We start from the raw sequence: 24,501 nt of genomic DNA on the forward strand, positions 1-24,501 counted from the left end.
TAACACCGTCCCATCATCCTGCGGCGCTCGGCGACCTGCGCGGGCGCAATTGTCCCGCTCAGCTGCCCGGAGGAGCTGCTATTCGACGAACAACACGTGAGTTATAGCTTATCTTTTTTTTTACATGCCTTTATTTAACTTTCAACGATCGCGGGTCATTATTCCAGTCTTCCGTATGATTATCGTGGGCACATTTTTGTTGTCATGAAAGAATATTTTACAGATTATCTACTAGAAGTAAGTACAGGACGTCTTAAAAAAATATCGAAAATGTCATCAAATTCTACAGCATTCTTTGAAAAATTTACCACGAAATGGGGCGGTTGAAACGCTGGAATCATGATCCTCGTCAGATAAGTATTTTTCTCAAAAATGTCCGTAAAAGTTGACATTATTCTTTACATATCAGAAGATGAAGTGCATAGTTTATGGTCAGCGAAAAATTAAAAAGTTAAAAAGATTGCAGGCGCTCTAGCTCGACAATAATAAATTAGCGCGCCTGCAATCAGTCACAATTTTTTTAAAAAGTTAAATAGGCCATGGAAATGTTGGCACAAGTCGTATACAGCCAAATCTAATGGGCGGTATCAGATATTTTGTTGGAACATCAGACTTTTTTTATTGCGTCTGAAACAGCTTGTGTTGTGGTGTTTTCGACGGAAAAATACACCTGCAGTTTATTTTTAATGAAAAAAGGCGGGAAAGCATAAGAAAAATAATTGGAATAAAATGGAATGTTATGATATATTTTGAGAAAAAGTTTAGTCTATTTCAGAATTATTCATCATTTGGGAAAAGCTTTATATTAGTTAGTCTCGCTGGATAGCAATTGCTGGCTTCGTATTAGTTAAACGGACTCGCAAGCTCGTCCGTTTAATACTCATACTCAGCCAGCAATTCGCTACTTCCAGGCCACGACAATAATCTACTATTTTTTGTTTATCAGTTGTGTAAAAATTTGCTGATTATTTTTCGACCCCTTCCTGGCATCCAATTGAGCTTAAATTTTACAGTATAGGAGTTCGGTGATACTTAATATTTTATAATAATCTGGTGGTGAAATTCTGGTGGTCCAGCCAGGATCGTGTCCACAGGACACAGGAGTTTCATAAAATCTTTTGTTATAAATATATTTTTAAAACAAAAGCTCATTCGTACAAGCATTTGTTTAACTTGCAATATATTTACATCTCGGTCTACCGTAGCTCCCATACGGGCCCAGTGCGGAACGGGAACTCTACGCACACAATTGAATTGCTTCGCAAGTGTTGCAGGTTTCCGCATGACCCACAAGAAGCCACAAGTCAAACCATAGCTACCACGACTTCAATGTATTATTTTTCACCTCTAGAAATTAGATTGTCTCTGGTACGAAAACGTGGTTTGGATGACAATGCAAGTACAAATAGCAAAAAGCTTCTCAAATATGCAATTAAAAAAAAACTTATTTATGTCGTCGTGCCACTTGCAGCATTTCATTACTTAAATCTCGAAGTAGTAGTGTCAAAATGGATAGAAGATTTTTTTTAGGGTTCCGTACTTCAAAAGGAAAAAAGCAGAACCCTTATAGAATCACTTTGTTGTCCGTATTTATATTCGCCCACCTGTCAACACCTGTCCCACTTCACATGGTCTAATAAACTTGAATTGACGTACATTTTAATTTAAATACGTTATTTTTCTCAGAACAAAAAAAACGACAAAATGACGGTAAAGAAAAGAACATCAGACTTGAACAGTTTAGAGAGGTTCAACATGTACTACAAGCCCAAAGAAGAGAAGTTATCGGCGGGACAGAAGGTCAAGAGGTTCATCTGGAACTCGAAGACCAAGGAGTTCTGCGGCAGGACCGGAGGCAGCTGGTGTGAGTATAGCAACCATCGAAGTTCATAATTTTATACAGCATAACGTTTAACTAATATAATGCTCACTTCTCATAATAAATTTTGGTGTTCCCTAAGTTTACATAAATTTATAATTAAATATAAGTAACTTGCTTTTTGCAATATGATACAATTTACGAGTATTTGTAATAATACTTTAAGTGACATTAATTACCGACTAATTCACATTCAAAATCAAAAAATATATTTCATAATGTCAGTCGATGGCACATTATTCCTAGGAGACAGCGCAGCGTTTTCGTTTTTCGTATTTCGTGTCAAATATTGGAAACTTAATTAAGTAGAATGATATTTTTTTTTTTAAACCGGCCAAGAGCGTGTCGGACACGCCCGAAATAGGGTTCCGTAGTCAACAGCTGAGCGGAGCGAGGCTAGGTAAATAGAAGTATTGGTTGATGAAAAATACATTCCTCGGAACACATCCCCGCACATCTCTGGTGCACATCTCGCACGTCTCTAGGAAATGCAGCCCAAAAAGTTTTTGGGAACTTCAAAACTCGCAGATGAGTATGTGTTTCTTCACGACATTTTAATAAAATCGCTGATATTTGTATTTTACACGCAACCAGTCTCTGATCAAAAGTTTGCTCTGATTACCAATTACTGAGCGAATGATTCACAGGAAATAATCCTGCTTAAACCATTCTTATCCAGTATAAGCACAATAATTGTGAACCGGCCTCTGCCAGATTAAATGGGGTCATGTCGCGTCTAGCTCAAGAGTGGTTCAAAGGGTTTAACTCTAGAGTACCTAGGCACTGAAGTAATAGCAAAGAAATCATTTATTACAAACAAAATAAATAAAAATGTAACTCGGATATTATATTGAATAACAAAGAAAAAATTAATTAGCAAATTAAAACCAAAATAAAAGCTCATTAAAGCGAAATTAAATCAGAAATGGCCCTTTGCCATGCGATTTTTGAAAACTCTTAAATTTGCCATAGCGTACATTACTATGAAAATTGTATACAGCCAATTTTATCATCATTTATTATTATATTTCTATGCAGGTCCTACCTAAGTATGGCGCTACTTGCGTATAACCTCACATGCAAGTATGCCTTTCTTTGTCTAATAATTACCCCACACTCCGTACATTTGGCTCAGGAGAAGGGGTCCGCTAACTGAGTACCAACTTATTCATGAATACTTACAAATTTGTACAGAACCTTCGTTGCTCAAGTCCAGTCGCACTCCTAGGTGACTCCCTCTTGGCTTTATTAGTAATACGTTTTCCCGATAATCACATTTCGCCTTTTAAAAATTATTTTCTTTTTAACCCCTGACGCAAAAAGACGGGTGTTATAAGTTTGACCGCTATGTATGTCTCTGTGGCACCGTAGCTTAAACGGGTAGACCGATTTGAATGCGGTTTTTTTATTTGAAAGCCGGTTGTCTAGCGATAGTTCTTAGATATGTTTCAACAAAATCGATTCAGCCGTTTTTAAGATATTGAACTTTGAAGTGACAAAGTTCCAACTTTTTCTTGTATAATATTAGTACCTAGGATATGTAAAGAAAAACACATTGCCTTTTAAAAAATCTTCTTTTCTTTTATAAACTGTGAGTGCATCAGTTAATTGTAATTACCTAGTTCCATATAAAATCTGTCTAGTCCCTACCGTCTTACCGTCTAAGGTAAATTCCCTGCCGGCGCGCGCGCACCGGAAGCGGCGACGGCCGCAATTGAGCCAATGAGATCATTGCTTCCTGCGACTGGACATGCTGCACTAGAATGGTAGACTTTAGAAATATGGTTAAATGTTACGGGGAATATCTTGCGTGATTCGAGAGACGGAGCAGGACCAATTCTACACCCTCAGTAATTAGGGTTTATTGACAGGTGAAATATCGCTAGATAGACAGACATTCCCAATCCGACGTAAACTATCAAGCCCTCTTGTTCTAGGACTGTGCCCAGCAGTGACGTATATAGGCTGGATGATACAGACATAGACATAAACAATAACTCTATTCGACGTCAAACTTAAAATAATACGCAATTTATAGAAAAAAACATTTGATGATGTCGAAAAGGAACTTGACTCAGCATTATACTGCAGTAAGTATTTTTTTTTATTCGACTGGATGGCAAACAAGCAAGTGGGTGTCCTGATGGTAAGAGCTAGCTTTACTAAAGAAAAAAATCGTGAGGAAACGAGCATAAACCTCCGATGCAATTTGTTATCTGTTAATTTCATGTGTTTAATTGCAGTAAACAGTTATAATACATTCTTTTCACAGCCAAAATATGCGCGTTCTACTTCATCTTCTACTCCGCCCTGGCCATCCTGGTGGCTATCTGCATGTGGACCTTCCTCCAACTCCTCGACGCGCGGCAGCCGATGTGGCAGCTGGAGAAAAGCATCATCGGTACCAACCCTGGCCTCGGGTTCCGGCCAACACCGAGTGAGGTGTCCAGCAGCGTCATCTGGTACAAAGGGAATGACCCTGGCAGTCAGAAGTTCTGGATTGATGAGTTGAAGAAGTTTTTAGAAGGTGAGCTTGAGAAAAAAAAAATTCAGAGGTGCAAAAATATATGTGCTCTAACAGAATTGCTACGAGCTCGTAACCAAATTATTAGGTGTGGTTAGTCACATATATTTTGATTTAGATACCGTTTTCTTCTCGGCATATATGCGTCCCAGTGCTGCACACAGGCTAGCCTCAGAGTGAGAAGGTTTGTATTGCAATTGCCATGCGCGCGCAGTGCTTCGTAAATGTGTGTGTAGGTTTCCTTCTAGATGTTTTTCTTCACCGTAATTTCAAGTTTGAGTCATGTATTCCAGAATTTCAGAGGTGCAAGCTGGTTCTCGAATGACTCTTTACGTGCAGGCCATTAGATCCAACTACCAGGCTAACACAGCTTTTTGTTGTACCTTAACTTAGTCATCTAATTTTTCAGCTTACAAACGTGACGGCAAGAAGGTCGGAGCGGGACGAAACATCCATAACTGCGACTTCAACAAACCACTTCCAGCTGGCAAAGTAAGTATTCCAAGTCCTCCCATTCTGAGGGCCTACGTTATTAAGCGCGGGCGCACGCCTGCGAGTGCGGGAACAGTCAAAATCCATCGCACTCGACGCACGCAGTTAGCGCTGCTCCTACTATTTTTCAACAGGCGTCCATCCGCTCAGTGCAAACCGCGTCACCTAGCGTAGGACCTGAGTCCTAGGCCTAATACTGGGATACATACATGTAGACTTGAGGCGACGTGATCATCTGGAGCAGGCCCCTCTTCCCCACTGGGCACACTGGGCACGTGCCCAGGGCCCCGCGTTGGATTGGGGCCCCGTAGTCCCTACTCAATTACCAAACGATAACCAATAGCTACTCAACTCTTGTCTTAAAATCAGGCTTACCGAATGCAGCATGTTGTGCCCAGGGCCTAATAGGTGAAAGACGGCCCTTACCTGGAGACACGGAACTACCCTTGCCAAAACAAACTATACTTCCTTTTTTTGAATCATTTCGGCGTGTTTTCACGTCTCTGTCTTGCAGCACAAATATATTTCCAAAGACTGTAAAGAATGGAATCCTGTTCATTTCATAAGGCCATTGTTGGTATAAGCTCAAACTAAGAAAAAAGAACAGGAAACGCGAAATAGTACCTAACGATGATTGTTAAGCATTTTCAACGGACGACGATAAATATTAAGGAATCACATAAGGCCAGATTTTAGCTAAAATAACTATTTCTCTAACATCTGGGCCATTTTTTATTTTTTTGTCGATACTTTTTTTTCTCAGATTTCAATGCAATTTGGTGAATTGGTAAAGTTGCTTATTCAGACTATGCTAAGCCCAATTACACACTATGTCCTACAAATTTTTCCATTGAGTTACACAAAATGTATGGAAATTTCGTAACTAAACTGAAAATGTAGTATAAAATGAGGAACTCAAAATGAAAAAAAAAACGATAACAAAATAAAAAATGGCCCATCTACGTGTATATTCTAAGCTTGGTTATTTATGCGAAAATCATCTGAATCAAGCATGTTTCTGTTGGGATTTTGTTTATTATTTACTCTTCACAACACATAAAATTGTTACCAGGTCTGTGACGTGGACATTAACGGCTCTGATTGGTTCCCCTGCGTGGAGTCCAATGGTTTCGCCTACAATAAGTCGACGCCCTGCGTCTTCCTTAAACTGAACAAGATCTATGGTTGGAAGCCCCTCTTTTACAATAGTTCAGATGCACTCCCTGCGGATATGCCGAACGACTTAAAGGAACACATCAAAAATAAGACGGCGTTTGATAAGCAACATGTAAGTATGCATTTTATTTTAAACTGAACGATTGGCCTCTATCTCACATGATGGTAAGAGCTTATTTACTCTGGTCTTGAATAGTCCTAAATTGCAGTCATCAAGATAAACTGGACACCATACAGTCACCAGCACCACAATATATGACACAACAAGCGTGCACAAGTATCTGATAATACGACTCTATTTCTAGGGCCGGAAGGAGTCAGATATTTTTGCACGCTCCGCTGAGGCAGATATTAATGCTGGTGACTGTACCTATTAAATTTAAACACATACACTAAGGGGCTGTTTTACCATCCGTTGATTAGTGTTAACTGACGGTTAAATGTGATGCCGCCTCCTCCTATTCGAACAAAACAAATAGAGACGGCATCACATTTAACCGTCAGTTAGCACTAATAAATGGATGGTGAAACAGCCCCTAAAACTATACTTGTGCTGTACGCACGGGCAAAATTGATGCTCCACGACTTAAAAGACAAAAAAAAAGAATGCTTGATGATTATTATAAACTAAAGTCGTCGACATAGCGCAAAGAATTAGCAAGTTGAAGTGGTAGGCTGGCAATATTTACCGAAGAACTGACAACCGGTGGAGTAAACGAGTTCTTTAGTGACGACCGCGTCTCGGCAAACGCAGTGTAGGACGTCCTCCGGCCAGGTGGTGGGACGATCTACGAAAGGCTGCTGGTTGCAGCTGGATGAATCGAGCCAGGTGCTCAATGGGGGAAGCCTATGTTCAGCAGTGGACCCATAGGTCGATGATGATGATGATAATTATTAGTGATAACTGTTGTCTACGTTAGTTTGGTTTTTTGAGCTAGTTAGAAAAAGCTGTCTCAAGCCCACAGTAAAAGAAAAAAATATATAGGACGGACATGAAAATGAGCACGCAGATGACCAGCCATACATAAAAGAACAGGGGCGCTGTTATAACCATCTTTCACGAGATCGAGGTGATAAACGGTGGACTCGCTCTCATGAAAGATGATTTTAATAACGAACCTGATCATCATCAGCACGTCAGTAGCATCAACCAGCCCACCAAGGGTAGAAGATTAAAAAGTGCAACGGAAGATACAAGGAATCAATCAGATACAAAATTATCTATGTAATTCTAATCTTTTGTCAAAAACACATTAATATCTAACACTAGCTGGTGCCCGCGGCTTTTCCCTCGGTGTAGTTTTTTTTTTAATTTTCTATATCTTCTTTTATAAGAACCTTCTCCTGACAATAGCAAACACAACAAAAAAAGAATTAGCGAAATCGGTCCAGCCGTTCACGCGTGATGCCATGACCAAGGGAAATAGGGATTCATTTTTACATATTAAAATATGTATTAACAAATTGAATACCTATTATATCGATGAATGTTTAGAAATAATTCCAATCCGCATTGGCGATCCCTTAAATCAAACTTTGAATCTACTAGTGTTAAAAATTTAATTGTATTGAATACTTGTAATTTAATAAGTTCTACTCAAAAGAGGGGATAATACGAGGTTTATTATGCCATTATTGTTTCTTCCTATTCGCGATTCTGCACTATAGTTATATGCTATATATATAGTTATATGCTATATATATAATTAATTAGAGATTAAGATAGTATCGTGAAGTATGTGATTAAATTCAGTTGTGTGGAATTCATATTGTGCAGAATCGCGAATAGGAAGAAACAAGATGCGGAGAAATAATGACTGTGAATCATTACGTATGTGATTAAATTCAGTTGTGTGGAATTCATATTGTGCAGAATCGCGAATAGGAAGAAACAATAATGGCATAAACCTCGTATTATCCAAAAGAGGGATAAACAGAGGTTTTCCGAACCTATGGAAATTTTTTGACATTTATTAGTGCTTGTTATAGCCTAAATTGAATAACGATAAGTATTTTGACTTTGAATATAAAGGAAATAAGTAGGACGAACTGTAAATGATCCAGATACAATACAACACAAATGATGCTAAAAATATTTTCGGAAGAATAATTAATTTTCTGTGATTTTATAGATTTCTCCTTTAACCTTTTCAAGCTTTATTTAATTTGACACGTACCCGATTTTTGGTACTTGTGTAAGCATAATCATTCAATTTTTAAGCTTAATGATCACCTACCAATCTTTATTTCCAGTTGAACATGGTGTGGGTGTCTTGCGAAGGCGAAAACCCCGCTGATCGCGAGAACATCGGGCCAATCCACTATCTCCCTAGCCGAGGCTTCCCTGGGTACTACTTTCCCTACACCAACCAGGTCGGCTACCTGAGCCCCTTGGTCGCTGTGCACTTCACGAGGCCTAAGAGTAAGTTGTCCGCAGTACCTAGTAATCTAAGGCTAGATTTATTAATTTTTTACTACTTCTGGAGAAAAAAACCATAGCGAGACTCAAGCAAACAATTATGAAACTTATCCGGTATTTTGCATTTTAATTAGGTAAGTATGTACTTGTTTTCTATTCCCTTCGCCATTTACAGTATCCACAGCTACTTTCTTAAGTATGAAACGGTTAAAATATCTAAGTTGTTGTTAGATGTCCTTTGTTAGAACTTAACCAACTTAGACAAGTTAATAAATCCCTACCTTGTAATTTCAAAGTTCAAGTCTCAAAAAACGGCTGAACCTATTTTTATCAAACATAACTAAGAACCACCACGAGATATTTCGTTTTCACGTAAAAAAACTGCATCAAAATCGGTTCAGCTTGGATGCCACAGAAAATTATAATAAATGAAAGTTATAATATAACACCCTTCTTTTTGCATAGGGGGTTAAAAATAGTGCATGCTAGTAAATTCCTGCAGCATTTTAGAAACTATACCCATTAAAATTAGTAGTCTGGTGTAAGAGAGAAAAATAACCCTTGGATTACGAGTTCAAAGCATCCCGTTCCTTGGAGCAGCATTTCATCTCATAGCTCTATCAATAAAAGGCCTGTTTAAATGTAGATTCAAAAAGACCGTGTTTTCCTGTTTTTTGTTTCAGCTGGTATGCTGATCAACATCGAATGCCGAGCGTGGTCACACAACATTAAGTACGACAGACATGAAGCTATGGGCTCCGTGCACATTGAAATCATGATCGAATAATCTTCGAACATCTCTGAAAAACATTTTTTATAAATATTTGAAACAGAAATTAAAACAAACATTGACTTACATTTTGCTATAAATATAAAATTACAAAGCCGGGTTTTGTAGACACTGCCATCGAATTATTTTTAGTATGGTGTGAATACCGCTCTACAAATTCATCTAGAAGACATTAAAAAGGAGACCGATTTTTTTTTGCTTAAAATTAAATTGCTATAAAGTTACATAATCTGTGTCGAAGTATTCAAACCCGTGAGTTCCTGATGGTTCCTGGCTTACACAAAGCAGTTAACTACCCTACATCAGTTTCAGAAGAAAGTGCTTAAAATGTAAAATTACAGAAAAATAAGTAAAAGCGGTTATGTTTAAAATGGTGATTTATGTGGATAATATTGCTGATAGTTAGTAGAGGCTACTTCGCTAAATACAGATGTGAAGTCATGACATTCTATGTAATAGATAGGGATAATGGATCCTCTATATTCTTCTAACGGCTCCATTTGCTACGGATACGGAATCAAATTTACTAATAGAAGGCTATCTTAATCTTGAATATCCGGAACGGAACTATACTTAGTAGTATAGTGGTATAGTAGTGTAGTAAACCATGAGATACGCATGGTCTTATATCTCCCAGAATTTTCACTGGCATTAAAAAACGAAACTGCACACGTGCAAATTATTTAACGTTACGTTAGTATTTAAACACTAAGAAAAACATCAGGAAAATAATACATATACAGAAAACTTGCTATGGGATTGAATAACGTGACAACTTACAACCAATCAAAGTTACGAACAGAAGTGTCCCAAACATTGAACATTAAATTCTGAATTATTTCGTAAGATGACGATATGGAAAATAGTAAAAATGTCATGACTGATACATCTGTATCTTCTAGTCTATGGAATTTTCTTTTGTACTAAAGAATCTTCTTTATCAAGACCAAATGCTGAGTGTGATTCTTTGTAAATTATTAAATTAAATTTAGTTTCAAAAATATTCATATTGTTTTCCTTTACTGCTAAAAAAGTATGGCGTAACTCTTTCAGGCAGTCGGGTAAAAAAGATGATAATAATTAATACGCATTTTTTTTCTGTATAACATTTAAACTGACTAAAACATTTATACAGACTATTTTTACATTCAATACAGTTACAACGGCAACATCAAAAATACACATTGGTCAAAAATACATTTTGATAAAGCAAGTACAAATATAGGCACTGTGGTATTTAATAGTACATTGTGTCTTAAGGGCGGTAAATAAGGAATTACGAACGAGAGTCTATTAGAAGCCCGAAGTCGAGGACTGAGGGTTTAATGAGTCGATGTTCGTAATTCTAGTACCGCCCGAGCGACCTACAATGTTTTTCATCACATTTGCGAGTAAAATTTTATATTTGTAAAAGAAAAAATATAATTGTACCAATTATTGGCGATACCTTAGGCTGCGCTCTTGGCAGCGCCGCTCTCCCCTTCCCTCAGCATGTGCCTGAGCCTCGTGTGCATGTGGTCCTGCTGCTACGCCATGCGCAGCACCATCAGTACGGGCACGGACTCATTTACCGACCTTGGGCTTCATGACAACAAAATTTGTACGCGCAATGACTGATTTACCGACCACGGGTTTCATGACAAGCACATTAAGGTCGAGGGTTTTATTTGGGGCGTTGCAACCAAGGTAGCCTGCATGTTACGACACTGTTTACGAGCAAGTGTGATGAAAAATAGGTTACGTTATTGAACACTTCGTCCTGATATCAGGTAAACAAGCATTGTTAACCCTCCTCCCTCTTCCCCTCCCCTTTCATTCCCTCCACCCAACATCATCTCAAAATTCATTGTCTGTTGTATGACAAAAAAAACACTGTTCATTTACAAAAAGCTTACAAGTTATTGTAACAATCGGCCTTAAGGTACTTTTCGACTACTTAGCTAGACGTGGCGAGTCGAGGTGGGACGATATAGAAATCGCGCCGACCCATTTTCACCACAAAAAGATACCGCGCGGGCCGGCGCAATGACACGCGAGAATCGTGTTTCCGACACAGAGTTACTAAGCACTCTAGATGTAAATATTGTGCTTAGCAATGCGGTTCATTATTACAATAAAAAAAAAAACATGCATCCACGCTACGCTAATCCATACTGATTCCACTACACACACACACAGGAGAGAATTTAAATTTTGCCATACAAATTTTAGCTATCGTATCGCCCCGCCTCACCTTAAATCACCTTAAAACCGGAAAAGCACCTGAATTGTTTTTTTTTCGAAGTAGAAACCATCGTCAAAATGGTAAATAAAGCATTTAGGTACGGAGTCCACTAATACTTGGTCCTTGAGTTTTTTGTTTTTTAGAATAGAATAGAATAGAATGACGTTTATACAGCCAACATATCATGGCAAAAAAAAGAAGAGAAAAAACACATTTACAAGGGATCTCTCGGCCAGTCAACCTTCAGTTCGCTTTGTTATAATTATTTATTTTTCATAAAATAATAATGTTCCTAAATGCTTTCTTTTCATTCTGATGTTTACTTATTAGATTTCTATTGGAAGTATCTCTATACATTTTATCACGATTATAGAGCTAAATTCGCGACAAACATTATTCTTCTCTTGTCTCATAAAGTCGAATAGGTACACAGTTTCTTTTTATGTACCTACCTACGAAAAATATAAAAATTCACTATGGGAACCATTCTCACAAACTCATTCTATATTTTATTAAATTTGGCGAGATTCGAATATAAATAAAAATATTAACTACAAAAAGTCCAGTAAGTATAACATTTTCTACGATAGTAAATTAGCTACAGCTAAAGGCACACCTCTTTGAGAAGCGGTTAATAAGGATTGCAAATTCGTAGACCTTAGAAGGTGGTTTCATCTTCAGAATACACCTTTAAATCATAAATTTCCATAGCGTTTTCTGGACGAACATTTACCCGAACATATTTACCGGAACCTTTTTTCAGTCTAAACTCTAAGATTGTAAATGTTTTACGTAAAGATATTTTTGGATACAGCCGATGGTTAAAGCTAGTATTAAATAATAGCTTTCCCCGTTCCATTCTGTTGTTCATTCAATGCTAATCCATCGTAACCGTCTCTGCAAAGCGCTGCGCCCATAAGGCACAATTATCTTAACCTACTGGCAGTTCAGTCAATCATGATCTCGAAATGCGTGGAGCCAATTCTGTCCTTGAGGCTGTCGGTGTAATGGATGTTGCGGGCCCACGCGCGACAGCGTATGTTGATGATTTGGTGATCTGGAAAAAAAATATTTATGAGTAGGATATGGCTCAGTAGGTGGTAAGAAGTTAAAAGTAACACTCTAGTTAGATGATGCCTTTAACTGGGCTTATAGAAACAAGTAACTGTAGAGAAGAAAAGAGAAAATTAAGACAAACACAACTTTTCTTTCTGGATTCCGTTAGACAAAAACTTTTGTTTGTTATATTAACCATGATGTTTCAAAGTTAATTCGAAATGTTTCAGCAGATTGAATTAGCTTGTCAAAATTTCTGATTCAGATATACTCGAAGACGACTTCGAATAGGTATATCCTGAATCAGAAATTATATCAAGCTAGCAAGCAAGCATGAGCCTTTGTCGTCGTTCAACTTGAATACTGATCATAATGTGTGGAAAATGCTTGGAGTAAGTACCACAAAAAAAATTCAGAGGGGCCCCAGCATTTGCTACTGTGTACTTACGAACAGGCTTAAGCAACTGCACGGCGACTAAAGGGCTGAGGTATCCAGGCGTGTTATCGTAGGGGAAGAAGGTCTCGTCTATGCCAGGGTACGGGTAGTAGCTGAGAGGCCCCAGGGCTTCGACGTCTCCGGGCCGCTCGCCTTTACAGGAAAGCCACACCCTGCGGCGCTGGAATGGGATATCAGGGGTCGTCAACGTCATCAGACTTAGGGTTTTGAAAAAGCAGCGTGCAAGATGCCGTGGTAACCATGGTTTGAGCTATGGCTGCTCAAGGAGAGCACGGGTTTAACCTGGATTAGTACCTCTATTGTGATTTTTTTGATGAAAGAAATCAACGTTATGAGGAAACCCGAATAGACATGTAATCCGCTCTGGGATTAAGAGAAAATTGCGTTACATACCTCAAAGTCGGTGGTGGTTTTGTTGGCAATGTAGTCCTTTACGTCTGCTGGCATGTCAGGTGGCAGATTATGGGGGTCGTCGTAATAATCCGGATTCCAATTGTATATCTGCAAAATATAGTAAAATGTCGCTCAGTTTTTTTATAAAATACCGATTCATATCCGAAGTACCACAGCTTTTGAGGAGAAATGCTCTATTTACAATTAGTAGGTCGTAGTTTATTGCCGGTGAATATCCTGATGCCATGATGAAGAGGCCAAATAAATAAGACTTGAAATAAATTGATTTGCTCCTACATTATGTACCTATACTCTATACATATACGAGTACACTATATGTATCTCTTTCTATAGTTTAGACAGTGAGAACCTTCTCAATTCTTAACTGTGGTGGTTAAATAAATACTTCTGTACCTACCCTGTTCAGTTTGATGATGAAGCAAGGCATCTTGTCCTTGTACCCGTAGCTGTTCTCAGCGGAGCAGGGTCCGAGCTGGCTGGTGTTGAACGCGCAGACTTCTGCTCGTGGCGGCTTCATAGTCCCGCAGTCTCGCTGGTTGACCCCTCTGTTGACTAGCAGGGATTTGTTCTCGTACGCTATAAGGCAAGTTTTTGCATTAACTAGCTTTAAAGAAGAAATTAGGAAGAATCACTGTTTTTTTTTTATGAGGAATAGAAATATTCATGCGTCAGAAACGGTGATTTTGTATAATGTCATAATAATATAATATAGCTGCATAAATAAATTGAATCGGGTTTCAGAGTGGAACTTTTTCAAAATCGATTTCAGAATAATATCTTTGGCAAATGTATCGGGTGTCAATGCGAAATCTTTTCACGACAAAAACGCACAACGCGGCAAGGTACGCGTTTCAGTTTTAATAACTGTAGGTACTGTATCATACACCTAAAGGTATTTATAACTATAGGTACTATTATCATACCTACAGGTGTTTATACCTCAAGTCAAAGTCAAAGTCAAAACATCTTTATTCAATTTAGGCTAAAACAAGCAGTTATGAATGTCAAAAAAAATCTACCACCGGTTCAGAAAAACCTCTGTTGAGAAGAATCCGGAAAGAAACTCAACGAGGTATATTTTTTTAAACAGATTTACAATATTATTAAATGATATTTATACATCACAAGTATTTAACACAACTTTATTTTTAACACAGTAGGTCCGCTATTTGAAAGGATGCTAATACGGATCGGAATTATTTCCAAATATCCCTGTCCATGATATAATTATTAACTTTATAATAGGCCTTAGATATTAATTTCTTCTTGACAATAGATCTGAATTCTGTATCATTTTCATTTATAATATTTTTTGGAATTTTATTATAAAAACCGTGATAAAAACGTATGCAATTTCCTAGAAACGACTTTTTGGTTTTAGCCAGTCTGTAAGATGGAACTTTAAGCTTCCCTGTGTTTCTAGTAGCCTTTGGCTTATCGACGTTAGTGGGAAAATCACATATGTTCTTCCTTACATACATGATTATTTCAAAAACATAAAGCGACGGCAGGATTAGGATACCTGTTTCTTTAAAAAAAGATCTTAAAGATCTTATACCTAACTATAATTTATCTTTTCAAAGTGACTACACTCTTGACAGAGTGATCGTGGTCGTCCGATGAGGAGACCTTCCTTAACCTTCCTGAGTGAACCTTTCTTGGAAAAATAATGGGGTGGTTTTTTCTTGTCTCCCACACCGCAGTGCTGGAGTCCGGAGTTCATATTTGACAATAGAGAGGTTCTTTCTCTCTTGTCAAATATCTGACACCGCATGCACAAATGTCTGATATGACTTTGCTTCTAGGAACGGTCAAAGTCAAAGTCAAAATATCTTATTCAATTTGGCACTTATGAATGTAAAATCTACTCCGGTTCGGAAAAACCTCTGTTGATCCGGCAAGAAACTCAACGAGGTATATTATTTTAAACAGATTTACAATATTATTAAATGATATCTACACATCACAAGTATATAACACAACTTTATTTTAACACAGTAGGTTCGCTATTTGAAGGGATCTCTAATGCGGATCGGAATTATTTCCAAATATCCCTGTCCATGATATAATCATTAACGCCTGATCTTCTTGACAATAGATCTGAATTCTGGTCTATATATATTGTATATATTCATTTCAGATATACATTCATGTCAGATATTTTTGCACGCTCCAACAAACGACACAAAATATAATTACAATTAAAAAGAAAGAGAAAGAAAAAACATTTATTCGTGACAATAACACGAAAAAAATAGAAGAAAACTAAAAAATACGTACCTACCTATCATGTCCTAGCCCTCAGACTAGGTGGAGCGATGATCTTCGCAAGGTAGCTGGCAGTAACTGGATGAGAGTGGCCGAGGATCGTGCTCAGTGGCGTGCAATTGGAGGGGCCTATGTCCAGCAGTGGTCAAGATAGGCCGATGATGATGATGATGATGTGATATAGGTCTATCACGGTCACGAAATGATCCCAAATCAACATAATGCCACCCGTGCGAACGGCGCTGGGAATTTAAACTTACGTGCTAGGAACTCGTTGATGTTGTCAACGTATCTCTTAATCTGAGTGTCGTTGTCGGCGTGGTACCAGATCAGGTTGCCCTCTTCGAAGAGAAGCGGCCTGTGGCCCATGCCAGGGTTGTCTCCTGAAAGAACACAGAGGACACGTTTCAATTTAATACGAAATAACCACACTTTAGGTCCAGGAAATTGGGGACGTGCGTCGGGTTTCTTAGTCGGTGACAGTGCGGCACTGTCTGGGTCTTCCCTTCCCAGTCGTCCGTAATGGGTTTTTACCGAATGCACGCTCCCGTCTCCTATAAAGCATCTCATATAAATTTTTAAAACTAAAAACAAACAATAGAAGAACATAAGTATTTTGAACCCTAAGGCGACATGGCCCTCAAAAAAAACCTCACACACACGAACATCACGCCTGTATTTCCAAATGGGGTAGGAAGAGCACACGAAACGTTACCGCTTCGGAGCCACTTTTAGTAATTTTAGGTTTTAAGTTTGACGAAAACGTTACAATAGTGGCAGATTGCTAGCCTGTCGCCTGCGGTATACCTTAACCTATATCCTCAGTCGCCTCTTACGACATCCACAGAAGAAATGGAGAGGCGTTATTCTAACTCAAAACCTACTTTTACTTAAAGAATTGCGGTCAGTGTACATCCGTGTACACTGCGAGATTTGACAGATGCTATGGTTTGACATGTATGCCGTTATAGTAACTTGGGACAACTCCCACTTAATACAAGAGTTAGAAGTTCACCTATGATGGAGTCAGCGAGCTGGAAGTAAGGCACGCGCTCGTCCATGGTGGCCAGCAGGCCGCACATGCAGATGGAGAAGAAGATGATGATGCAGATGTACATCACCAGGTAGATCAGCCCGATCACGCCTGGAACAAAGCAGATTGTATTGTAGCTTCCATTATTTCTGCTAGAGAGCGGAATTTTCGTTGCATTTTTTGACCTGTCATAGTGACTTCTCACTTACTCGTATCGACTTCCGATATACACAACATAGGTACTAAAGAAGATTAAAAGTAGAGGTAAACAACAGGCGGCCTTAAGTTAAAGAGCGATCTCTTCCAATTAACTGTTAAGCAGTTGAAAATGTGAGATAGTCATTTGCAATGAACAATGAATGGATAACAATTTAATAACTTGTGCTGTTTTTTTTTTAATTTCATATTAAAATTCTTCTGTTGTAATGTTAACAAGTGTTCCATTAATGTCTCTATAAAAGAAATAGATTTTTTTTCATATTTTCCGATTTTAAACTACTTCTTTTACAGTCAAATATCCATTTGTATGCGGAAAAAGAACGCTCAATATAACATGATAAGCTTACGACAATCTAATTTAAAGTCTAATATATCGACATCATTTAGGTAGAGCCGATAAGTGAGAAGTCATATGACAGGTCAAAAAATGCCACGAAAATTCCGCTCTCTGTTTCCGACTAAAGGTAAACGTCCACTTGTCGGTATCGTACGCATCGGACGCATCACACGCAACGGATCGTAGTATTCTTTGTACAGAAACTCATATAAGTGCGTCCACCTGTCCGCATCGTAAGCATCGCACATTTCTATACAAAGCAACAAATCCGATACGTCCGAAGCGTACGATGTGGATCAGTGGACGCCTACCTTAACACTCACTCTTTTGTTGCCCATAACTAAATGTTTCTTTAGATTTAGTAACAGTATTTTCATACTAGAAAATATGCAAATATCAATATCACACCGCTCAGCTACATCGCTCGAAATCAAAAATGTGGCTTTCCCTACATAATTATATACTTAGGCAGTGGCGTAGCTACCGGAGGGCTAGACGGGGCAGTGCCCCGGGGCCCCTTAGCTCAGGGGGCCCCTCGGACTCTGACTTACAAACTATAAATGACAAATCTGGAGTACACGACGATAACGATTTTAAATAGTTTAGTTGGGGCCCTAGCTTATTTTTTTCCCAGGGCCTTTGGTTACCTAGCTACGCTACAATACTTAGGCATCTATTATCTATCCAAGTTTGCTACAACTTTTGACCACGTTTGTTTATTGCTAATATACACAACTGCACCTCGTCAGTGATCCATTATACAAATTATCACTAGAGTCGCCAACCATTGTGCTAAACGACGGACAAGGCTTTTTGTACCCTAATAATACGACAAAAAGTTGTTTATACTTTTCATTAGTATGTCATTGATAGATATGTGTAAAAAGCGCGGTTCTCATGATTTCTCATATTTATGTAGATATATGTAGGTATAGTTACCAGCACCTGAATTTTTTCAAAGTTTTTCCACCCACCGGTTTAGATTTTAGAGGGGGGGGGACGCTCGATTTTAATGAAAATTTGCACTTTAAAGTTGAATATTTCGCAAACATATCACTGAAAAGAAAAATCGTCTTAGCAAACCCCTAATGGTTTTAAAATACCTATCCAACGATTCCCCACACTATAGGGTTGGATGAGAAAAAAAAAATCACCCCCACTTTACGTCTATGGGAGGTACCCTAAAAAAAATATTTTTTATTTTTTATTGTACCATTTTGTCTACCTAGTTTACATATATATCCGTGAAAAATTACAGCTTTCTAGCATTGATAGTCCCTGAGCAAAGCCGCGGATGGACGGACACAGACAGACAGACAGACAGACATGGCGAAACTATAAGGGTTCTGTTTTTGCCATTTTGGCTCCGGAACCCTAAAAAAGAAAAAATAAGACAAGACTACAGAGAAGAAAGAGAGAGAGAGAGAGAGAGAGAAAGAGGCTAGAGTGAATAGGCTGTTACTGAACCAATGAGATACACCTTTGGCCTCATCTGCACTTAACATCAGATGAGATAAAAAAAACACAAAGAAAAACCTAAGAAACAACTCCAATTAAACTGCAAAATTCGCCGCAACCGAAACTGTTCAGACAGACACTAGTTACAATGATAAATTTGTTGCGAGATTTTGACCGTGATTAGTGATTACCTTTAACGAGCTCCCGATAATTAACAATGGATCATTAATAACTGTTATTGCTAATGCTGTCGTAAATGCAGACGGAAATGTCTTAAGAAGCTCCGTAGCTGCTACATACACCTACATTTGTCGAAGTACTGACGTCGAAGAATAAACAGACCATGAGCGCTATTTCAGTGCCGGGGCAATCGATTCTGACCGGTTTACTGTGCGGTTTATTACTCCATACGTATAAGTTAAGAGTTACCGTTGGAGAGACCTTTTACTAGATTAAATATGTCTCTATCTGTTGCCATGACAATGTGGGCTATACAGCCAACTTATATTTTAGTCCCGTAGCTATTTTTGTATTTGTTTTGTGTGACTTTGCGTAATTTCACTCTTTTGTGGCCCGGCGGAAGACCAGTGCTGGTTTTTAACCAGCGATATGCTGAGCCGGGACCTTTTTATAGCGGCAACACTTCTTATTTTTATTTTTCCCCTGTGTAATGTGTCATTGCTGATATACATAAATTATTTTCTTTCTTTCTATCTATAGTATCTACTAGCTGTTGCACACGAGCACGACTCTATTCGCGTAGAATTCGTTGGTCGCTATTCCGCGGAGCTGTGCAATTTTCCGGGATAAAAACTATCCTTTCCCCTTCCCCGCGACTCAAACTATTTGTATACCTACTTACCGAATTTCATCTAAATCGATTCAGCGGTTTAAATGTGAAGAGTAGGATGGTATACCCTTGACTTGTCTAAACATTGTTTGCCTAATTTCAGTTTGTAAGACAACCTTTACTATAATGAATTGTTTGTCTAAAGTCAATTTGTATAATTTCATTATTCATTATTATTATTTTGCGAATTTTCATATTTCCTAAATGATAATTTTCATAACTCTTGTTTTGTCGATTCTTATTTTAACTAACCATTACTTAGCCGAATAATGTTTTTTAAAATCAGTTCTGTCGTTTTTGAGATATTAAACTTTGAAATAACAACTCTGGGAGCTTTTGGACTTTAAGTTGCTTTTCTAATATCACTTTCAAACTCGTTTTTTTTTGTCGAACTAGCAACTAGCAGCTGGTAAGGTAACCAGCTGCTAAAATATTCGGAATACATTTTAAGATACAGTGTATACTAATGTTATAAATAGGGGAAAAAATTGTTTTAGTAGGTACGGGGAATTTTAAAAAATTACCTTGTTTTAATGCGTTATTGGTAATTAGGCATAGGTTACTAAAGACGAACCGTGCTACCATGTGAATGTAGACAGTCGTTCGTTGGACAAGTAGTTAACATTTGCCACCTAACAGAAAACTGTAATTTTGGCCCTCTCTTAACTGCCCTTTCTGATGACATACTCTCAAGGTGTCTTAACCATCCGAGTCTTGCGAACTTAATTTCTCCCATAATATTAGTATCAGGCACCATATCTTTCAGCTCCCAGTTCTTACGACTTCTCCAGCTGCCGTTTACCCTCTGAACTGGCCCCAGAATCTTACGGTTTGTCTTTTCGACAACAGTAGCTTGTTTTCTTCGTTCAGTGTCAGTGTCCGGGATTCACAGCCATACATTAAGACCTTGGTCCTTCTGTATGATCTATCTCAGATAGCATAACGAAAATATTCATGCTAGGTACTTACGTAGACACATTTAGTCAAATATCAATTAAGAAACGTGGACTTACTCATCTCGAATTTATCACTACACAGTAACTGAAGTAAAATTATAAAACTGTACGCTACATAAATAATATTTTAAACGGCTGAGCGGATATTTTCATAAAAGTAAACAAATGTAGCGTAGCCATACGAAACTGAGTGTATAATATAAATCATAACTCTGGGTGTTAGTTTATTCCGAAATCTTTTTATTTACCTATTCACTAACCTACCTCTGCTCACGGATTTGTTTTAGTAAACGTAAAGGTTTGGCAGTTGAATTTAAATTCCTGGATTTTACACATTTCGGCCCATATGATACGACGCCGATTTATTTGCTAGAGTCAATCAATAATCAGCTTTTATTAAAATAATAATAATAATTATAATTTAAGTGTAATTTGCTAATGGATAATCTTATTTTTGACATTGGTTTTGCTTAGCTTAGTTATTATTTAATTGACATTTTTAATTTAATTTAATTTATTTTTTAATTAATATTATGTGTATCATTCTTAGCTTATTGTACTATTTAATGTTATTGTTAAGGTATTGTTATCCTGTTAGATGCCTTGGCCAATGCTGATGTCCTAAGGATCATTTTTAATAAATAAATAAATAATACCTGTATATAATACTACCTACTTTTAGCAAACAAATGATTGATTGATTGATTGATATACGTCCTACTGCTGGGCACAAGCTGCCTCTCAGACGAGATTTATAGATTTTCCCTGTCATAAAAATTAAATAGGGCCCAATGAGGGCTATCGCGTATGAATTCGCCACTAGAGGCGCTAGTGTAGCGTGAGGTCTCCGAAATTTCAAATCTCATAGTTTTTGGAAGAGCTACGCGGGTTTATTTATTATTTAAAAAAAATTAGAATATTTTGCAATGTCTGAAATTAATTATGGAAAATATGCGTTCCAGGGCAATGAATGTCTATGTTTTGAGACAGTTTTGTCTTTCGAAAACCTTTGTCCTCCCTTTTTTCCGAACAAAACGGGGACTATGCAACACTGTGGCATGCTCGATATTTTTATGGTACGGTTTTAAGGTGTATTAAATATGATTTTAATCTAAACTTTGTTTTCACGCCCGTAATAACAGACTTTGAAAGCCATGCTTAAAAACCTCACGCAACAGTGCGCCATCTAGTGAGACAAAAAACGATAGCCCTCATTGATGTCGCCTGTCACCCTACAAACATCAAAAATTGCTTTTTTCGAATAGACTTTACAGTGAGGCAGCACGCACTCGCTGTAAAATCGAGTATAGTCAATTTCGCATTTTTAAATGTGTGGGATGTCACCATGACAATAGTAGTACAAAGGTTCCACCCTGCTACGTGACGTGATTCAGTTTCCTCAACTGTACTACTTAATGTATTTCAGTTTAGCGAGTACGGTGTACCTCTATTTTTTAATTATTTTCTCCTGTTAACCCTTAGGGTTACCAGAATAAAAATTCAAATGTCCGGAGAAAAGCCGGATTTCCGTCAAAAAATCCTGAGAATTGTCGCAGTACCAGATTTTTTTCTCAAACTCAATTGAAAAAGTCAATTATTATTTTAAGTATTGACATTATTGTGATCACGGTTGATTTTATTTGTACAATTAACCAAAGTAGATTTTTTTTAGTTAGTCTCTATTAGCTATAAAAAAGATTATATTTTGACTGCTACTTTTTAATATAAAGATGTAAAAAATCTTCTATTTAATTGAGAATTCTTAAAATCCTGAGATTTCCCCAGATTTCCAAAATCCGGCCGGAATCCTGAGAAGAGACTCAAAATCCTGAGATCTCAGCACAAATCCTGAGACATGGTAACCCTACACCCGGTATTACACGAACATACGTAAAATTACTCACAACTCAGAATCGCCGTCTAGTTGCCTGATAAACGCCAATTTCGTGACTGTAATTCGAAGTCATTTCACTCCAGTCCCACACGAACACTTCGATACATGCTAACCTAGATACAATACGAGCAACCTTAATTAAAGTCTGAATGCCTATTTCCCACGCCCAGTCCTAAATCCACTGCCCTATTTTAATTAGTAACAGTACAATCTCATTTCGAATACGTACATTTATGTAGGTACAGTCACCTCACCAGCACCAATATCTGACACAACAAGCGTGCATAAATATCTGATACGACAATGTCAGAAATTTTGCTTACTTATGCGGAAGTTGAGATAGTACTCCTAAATCAAGAAACACAAATAAAAAACATAAAAATCGGTCAAGCCCAACATTAAATAGGCATGAGAGCAAGTTAGAGGCTATCGTTGGCTCGGCCTTAAATATGAGAGAATGGGAGAAATCATCATGCGGCCAATACGAGCATACCTAGAACAACCGACTGGAAGACGGCCAATCGGAAGGCCTAGGTATCGCTGGTTGGATGAAGTCCAAAAAGACCTGTGCGACATGCAGGTGGCAGACTGGCGCCTTGTTGTACAGGATAGGAACAATGAGGGCTATCGTTTTTTGTCTCACTAGATGGCGCACTGTTGCGTGAGGTTTTTATATATGGCTTTCAAAGTCTGTTATTACGGGCGTGAAAACAAAGTTTAGATTAAAATCATATTTAATACACCCTAAAACCTTACCATAAAAATATCGAGCATGCCACAGTGTTGCATAATCCCCGTTTTGTTCGGAAAAAGGGGAGGATAAAGGTTTCCGAAAGACAAAACTGTCTCAAAACACAGACATTCATTTGCCCCGGAACGCATTTTTGCCATAATTAATTTCAGATATTGCAAATATTCACAATATTATTCTAAATTATAATAAACCCGCGTAGCTCACCCAACAACTATGAGATTTGACATTTCGGAGATATCACGCCTACACTAGCGCCTCTAGTGGTGAATTCATACGCGATAGCCCTCATTGGCGGAGTCTTTTGGGTCGCTGAGCCGGCTAAGTAAGTAAGTAATGTTAAAAATTGTCAAAAGGCAAAATATAGGAGGAAGGAAGCTTTCCTATTACATTTTGCAGTTATACCTATTTGTTAACATGAAACCCGAGGCCGGCACTATTTGTGGAAGACGTAAAGTTTATTACATGACGCAATACATACTCGAAACTAATGGTGAAATAGCATTTGGACATAATATTGATAGGTGGCGTGCTTCTATGAGTTTTTTTACATGGAATGGTCCTTCGAAGAGACAAGTCTCAATATCTCTTGGCTCTTGAGGAACTCCAATTAACTTTAGAAAAAAACAGGCAAAGAGCGAATTGGACGAAAGACATAAAAAAAAATTGACTGTTAAAGGAGCTTTTTAAGTTTTAGTTTTAGGTTTTATTTTTATTTTATTTTGTGTAAGTATTTTAAGTTTAGGGTAGTTCTATGTAAGTAAATAGTATATGTATATGTAGTATAGTGTATATGTAGTAGTGGTCTTGGGTGTTTAATATGTATTTAAGTATGTATCTATCTATATAATTATATTTATCCGTTGCTTAGTACCCTTAACACAAGCTTTGCTAAGCTTACTTTGCGACTAGGTTAATTGGTGTGAATTGTCCCGTGATATTTATTTATTTTTATTTATGCAAAGATTTTCAAGCTTTTGAATCTAAATCGGTTCATAAATGACAGAGTTCTGAGGTAACAAACATTACAAAAAAAATACAACCGAATTGATAACCTCCTTTTTTGAAGTCGGTTAACAATAGAAAGGCTTCATTTACCTAGCCTCGCTTCGCTCAGCTGTTACCACTAGAGATGTGTTGTGCGTGGACGGTAAATGAGCCTATCTATTGGTTCATGAAAACAATCCTCGCAACGCATCTTAGCACATCTCTGGTGGAAACACAGCCTAGTAGGCCTCCGTTTAATGGAACATACAAAGTAAAACCTAGTTATATAATTTACCTATATATATATATTACCTTTG

General features: G+C 37.8%; 2 protein-coding genes across 2 annotated transcripts in view; one reads left to right on the forward strand and one right to left on the reverse strand.

Moving 5' to 3' along the window:
* Positions 1-10,283, forward strand: LOC141426339 (sodium/potassium-transporting ATPase subunit beta-2-like). Its single transcript, XM_074085188.1, has 7 exons — positions 1-96; positions 1,687-1,864; positions 4,152-4,406; positions 4,813-4,895; positions 5,968-6,183; positions 8,325-8,493; positions 9,174-10,283. The coding sequence occupies exons 2-7, from the start codon at positions 1,705-1,707 to the stop codon at positions 9,275-9,277; spliced, it is 987 nt and encodes a 328-aa protein (XP_073941289.1). The 5' UTR covers positions 1-96; positions 1,687-1,704; the 3' UTR covers positions 9,278-10,283.
* Positions 10,141-24,501, reverse strand: part of LOC141426340 (sodium/potassium-transporting ATPase subunit beta-2-like) — a 19,643-nt gene continuing 5,282 nt past the window's right edge. The window contains exons 2-7 of the mRNA XM_074085189.1: positions 16,715-16,843; positions 15,960-16,082; positions 13,829-14,007; positions 13,411-13,518; positions 13,009-13,177; positions 10,141-12,561 (exon numbers count right to left, since the gene is read on the reverse strand). Coding sequence (XP_073941290.1) covers positions 12,452-12,561; positions 13,009-13,177; positions 13,411-13,518; positions 13,829-14,007; positions 15,960-16,082; positions 16,715-16,843 — 818 coding nt within the window. The 3' untranslated portion in view covers positions 10,141-12,451. The remainder of the gene's footprint in view (positions 12,562-13,008; positions 13,178-13,410; positions 13,519-13,828; positions 14,008-15,959; positions 16,083-16,714; positions 16,844-24,501) is intronic.

The sequence above is a fragment of the Choristoneura fumiferana genome, chromosome 3 (assembly GCF_025370935.1).
Source record: "Choristoneura fumiferana chromosome 3, NRCan_CFum_1, whole genome shotgun sequence".
Classification (NCBI taxonomy): domain Eukaryota; kingdom Metazoa; phylum Arthropoda; class Insecta; order Lepidoptera; family Tortricidae; genus Choristoneura; species Choristoneura fumiferana.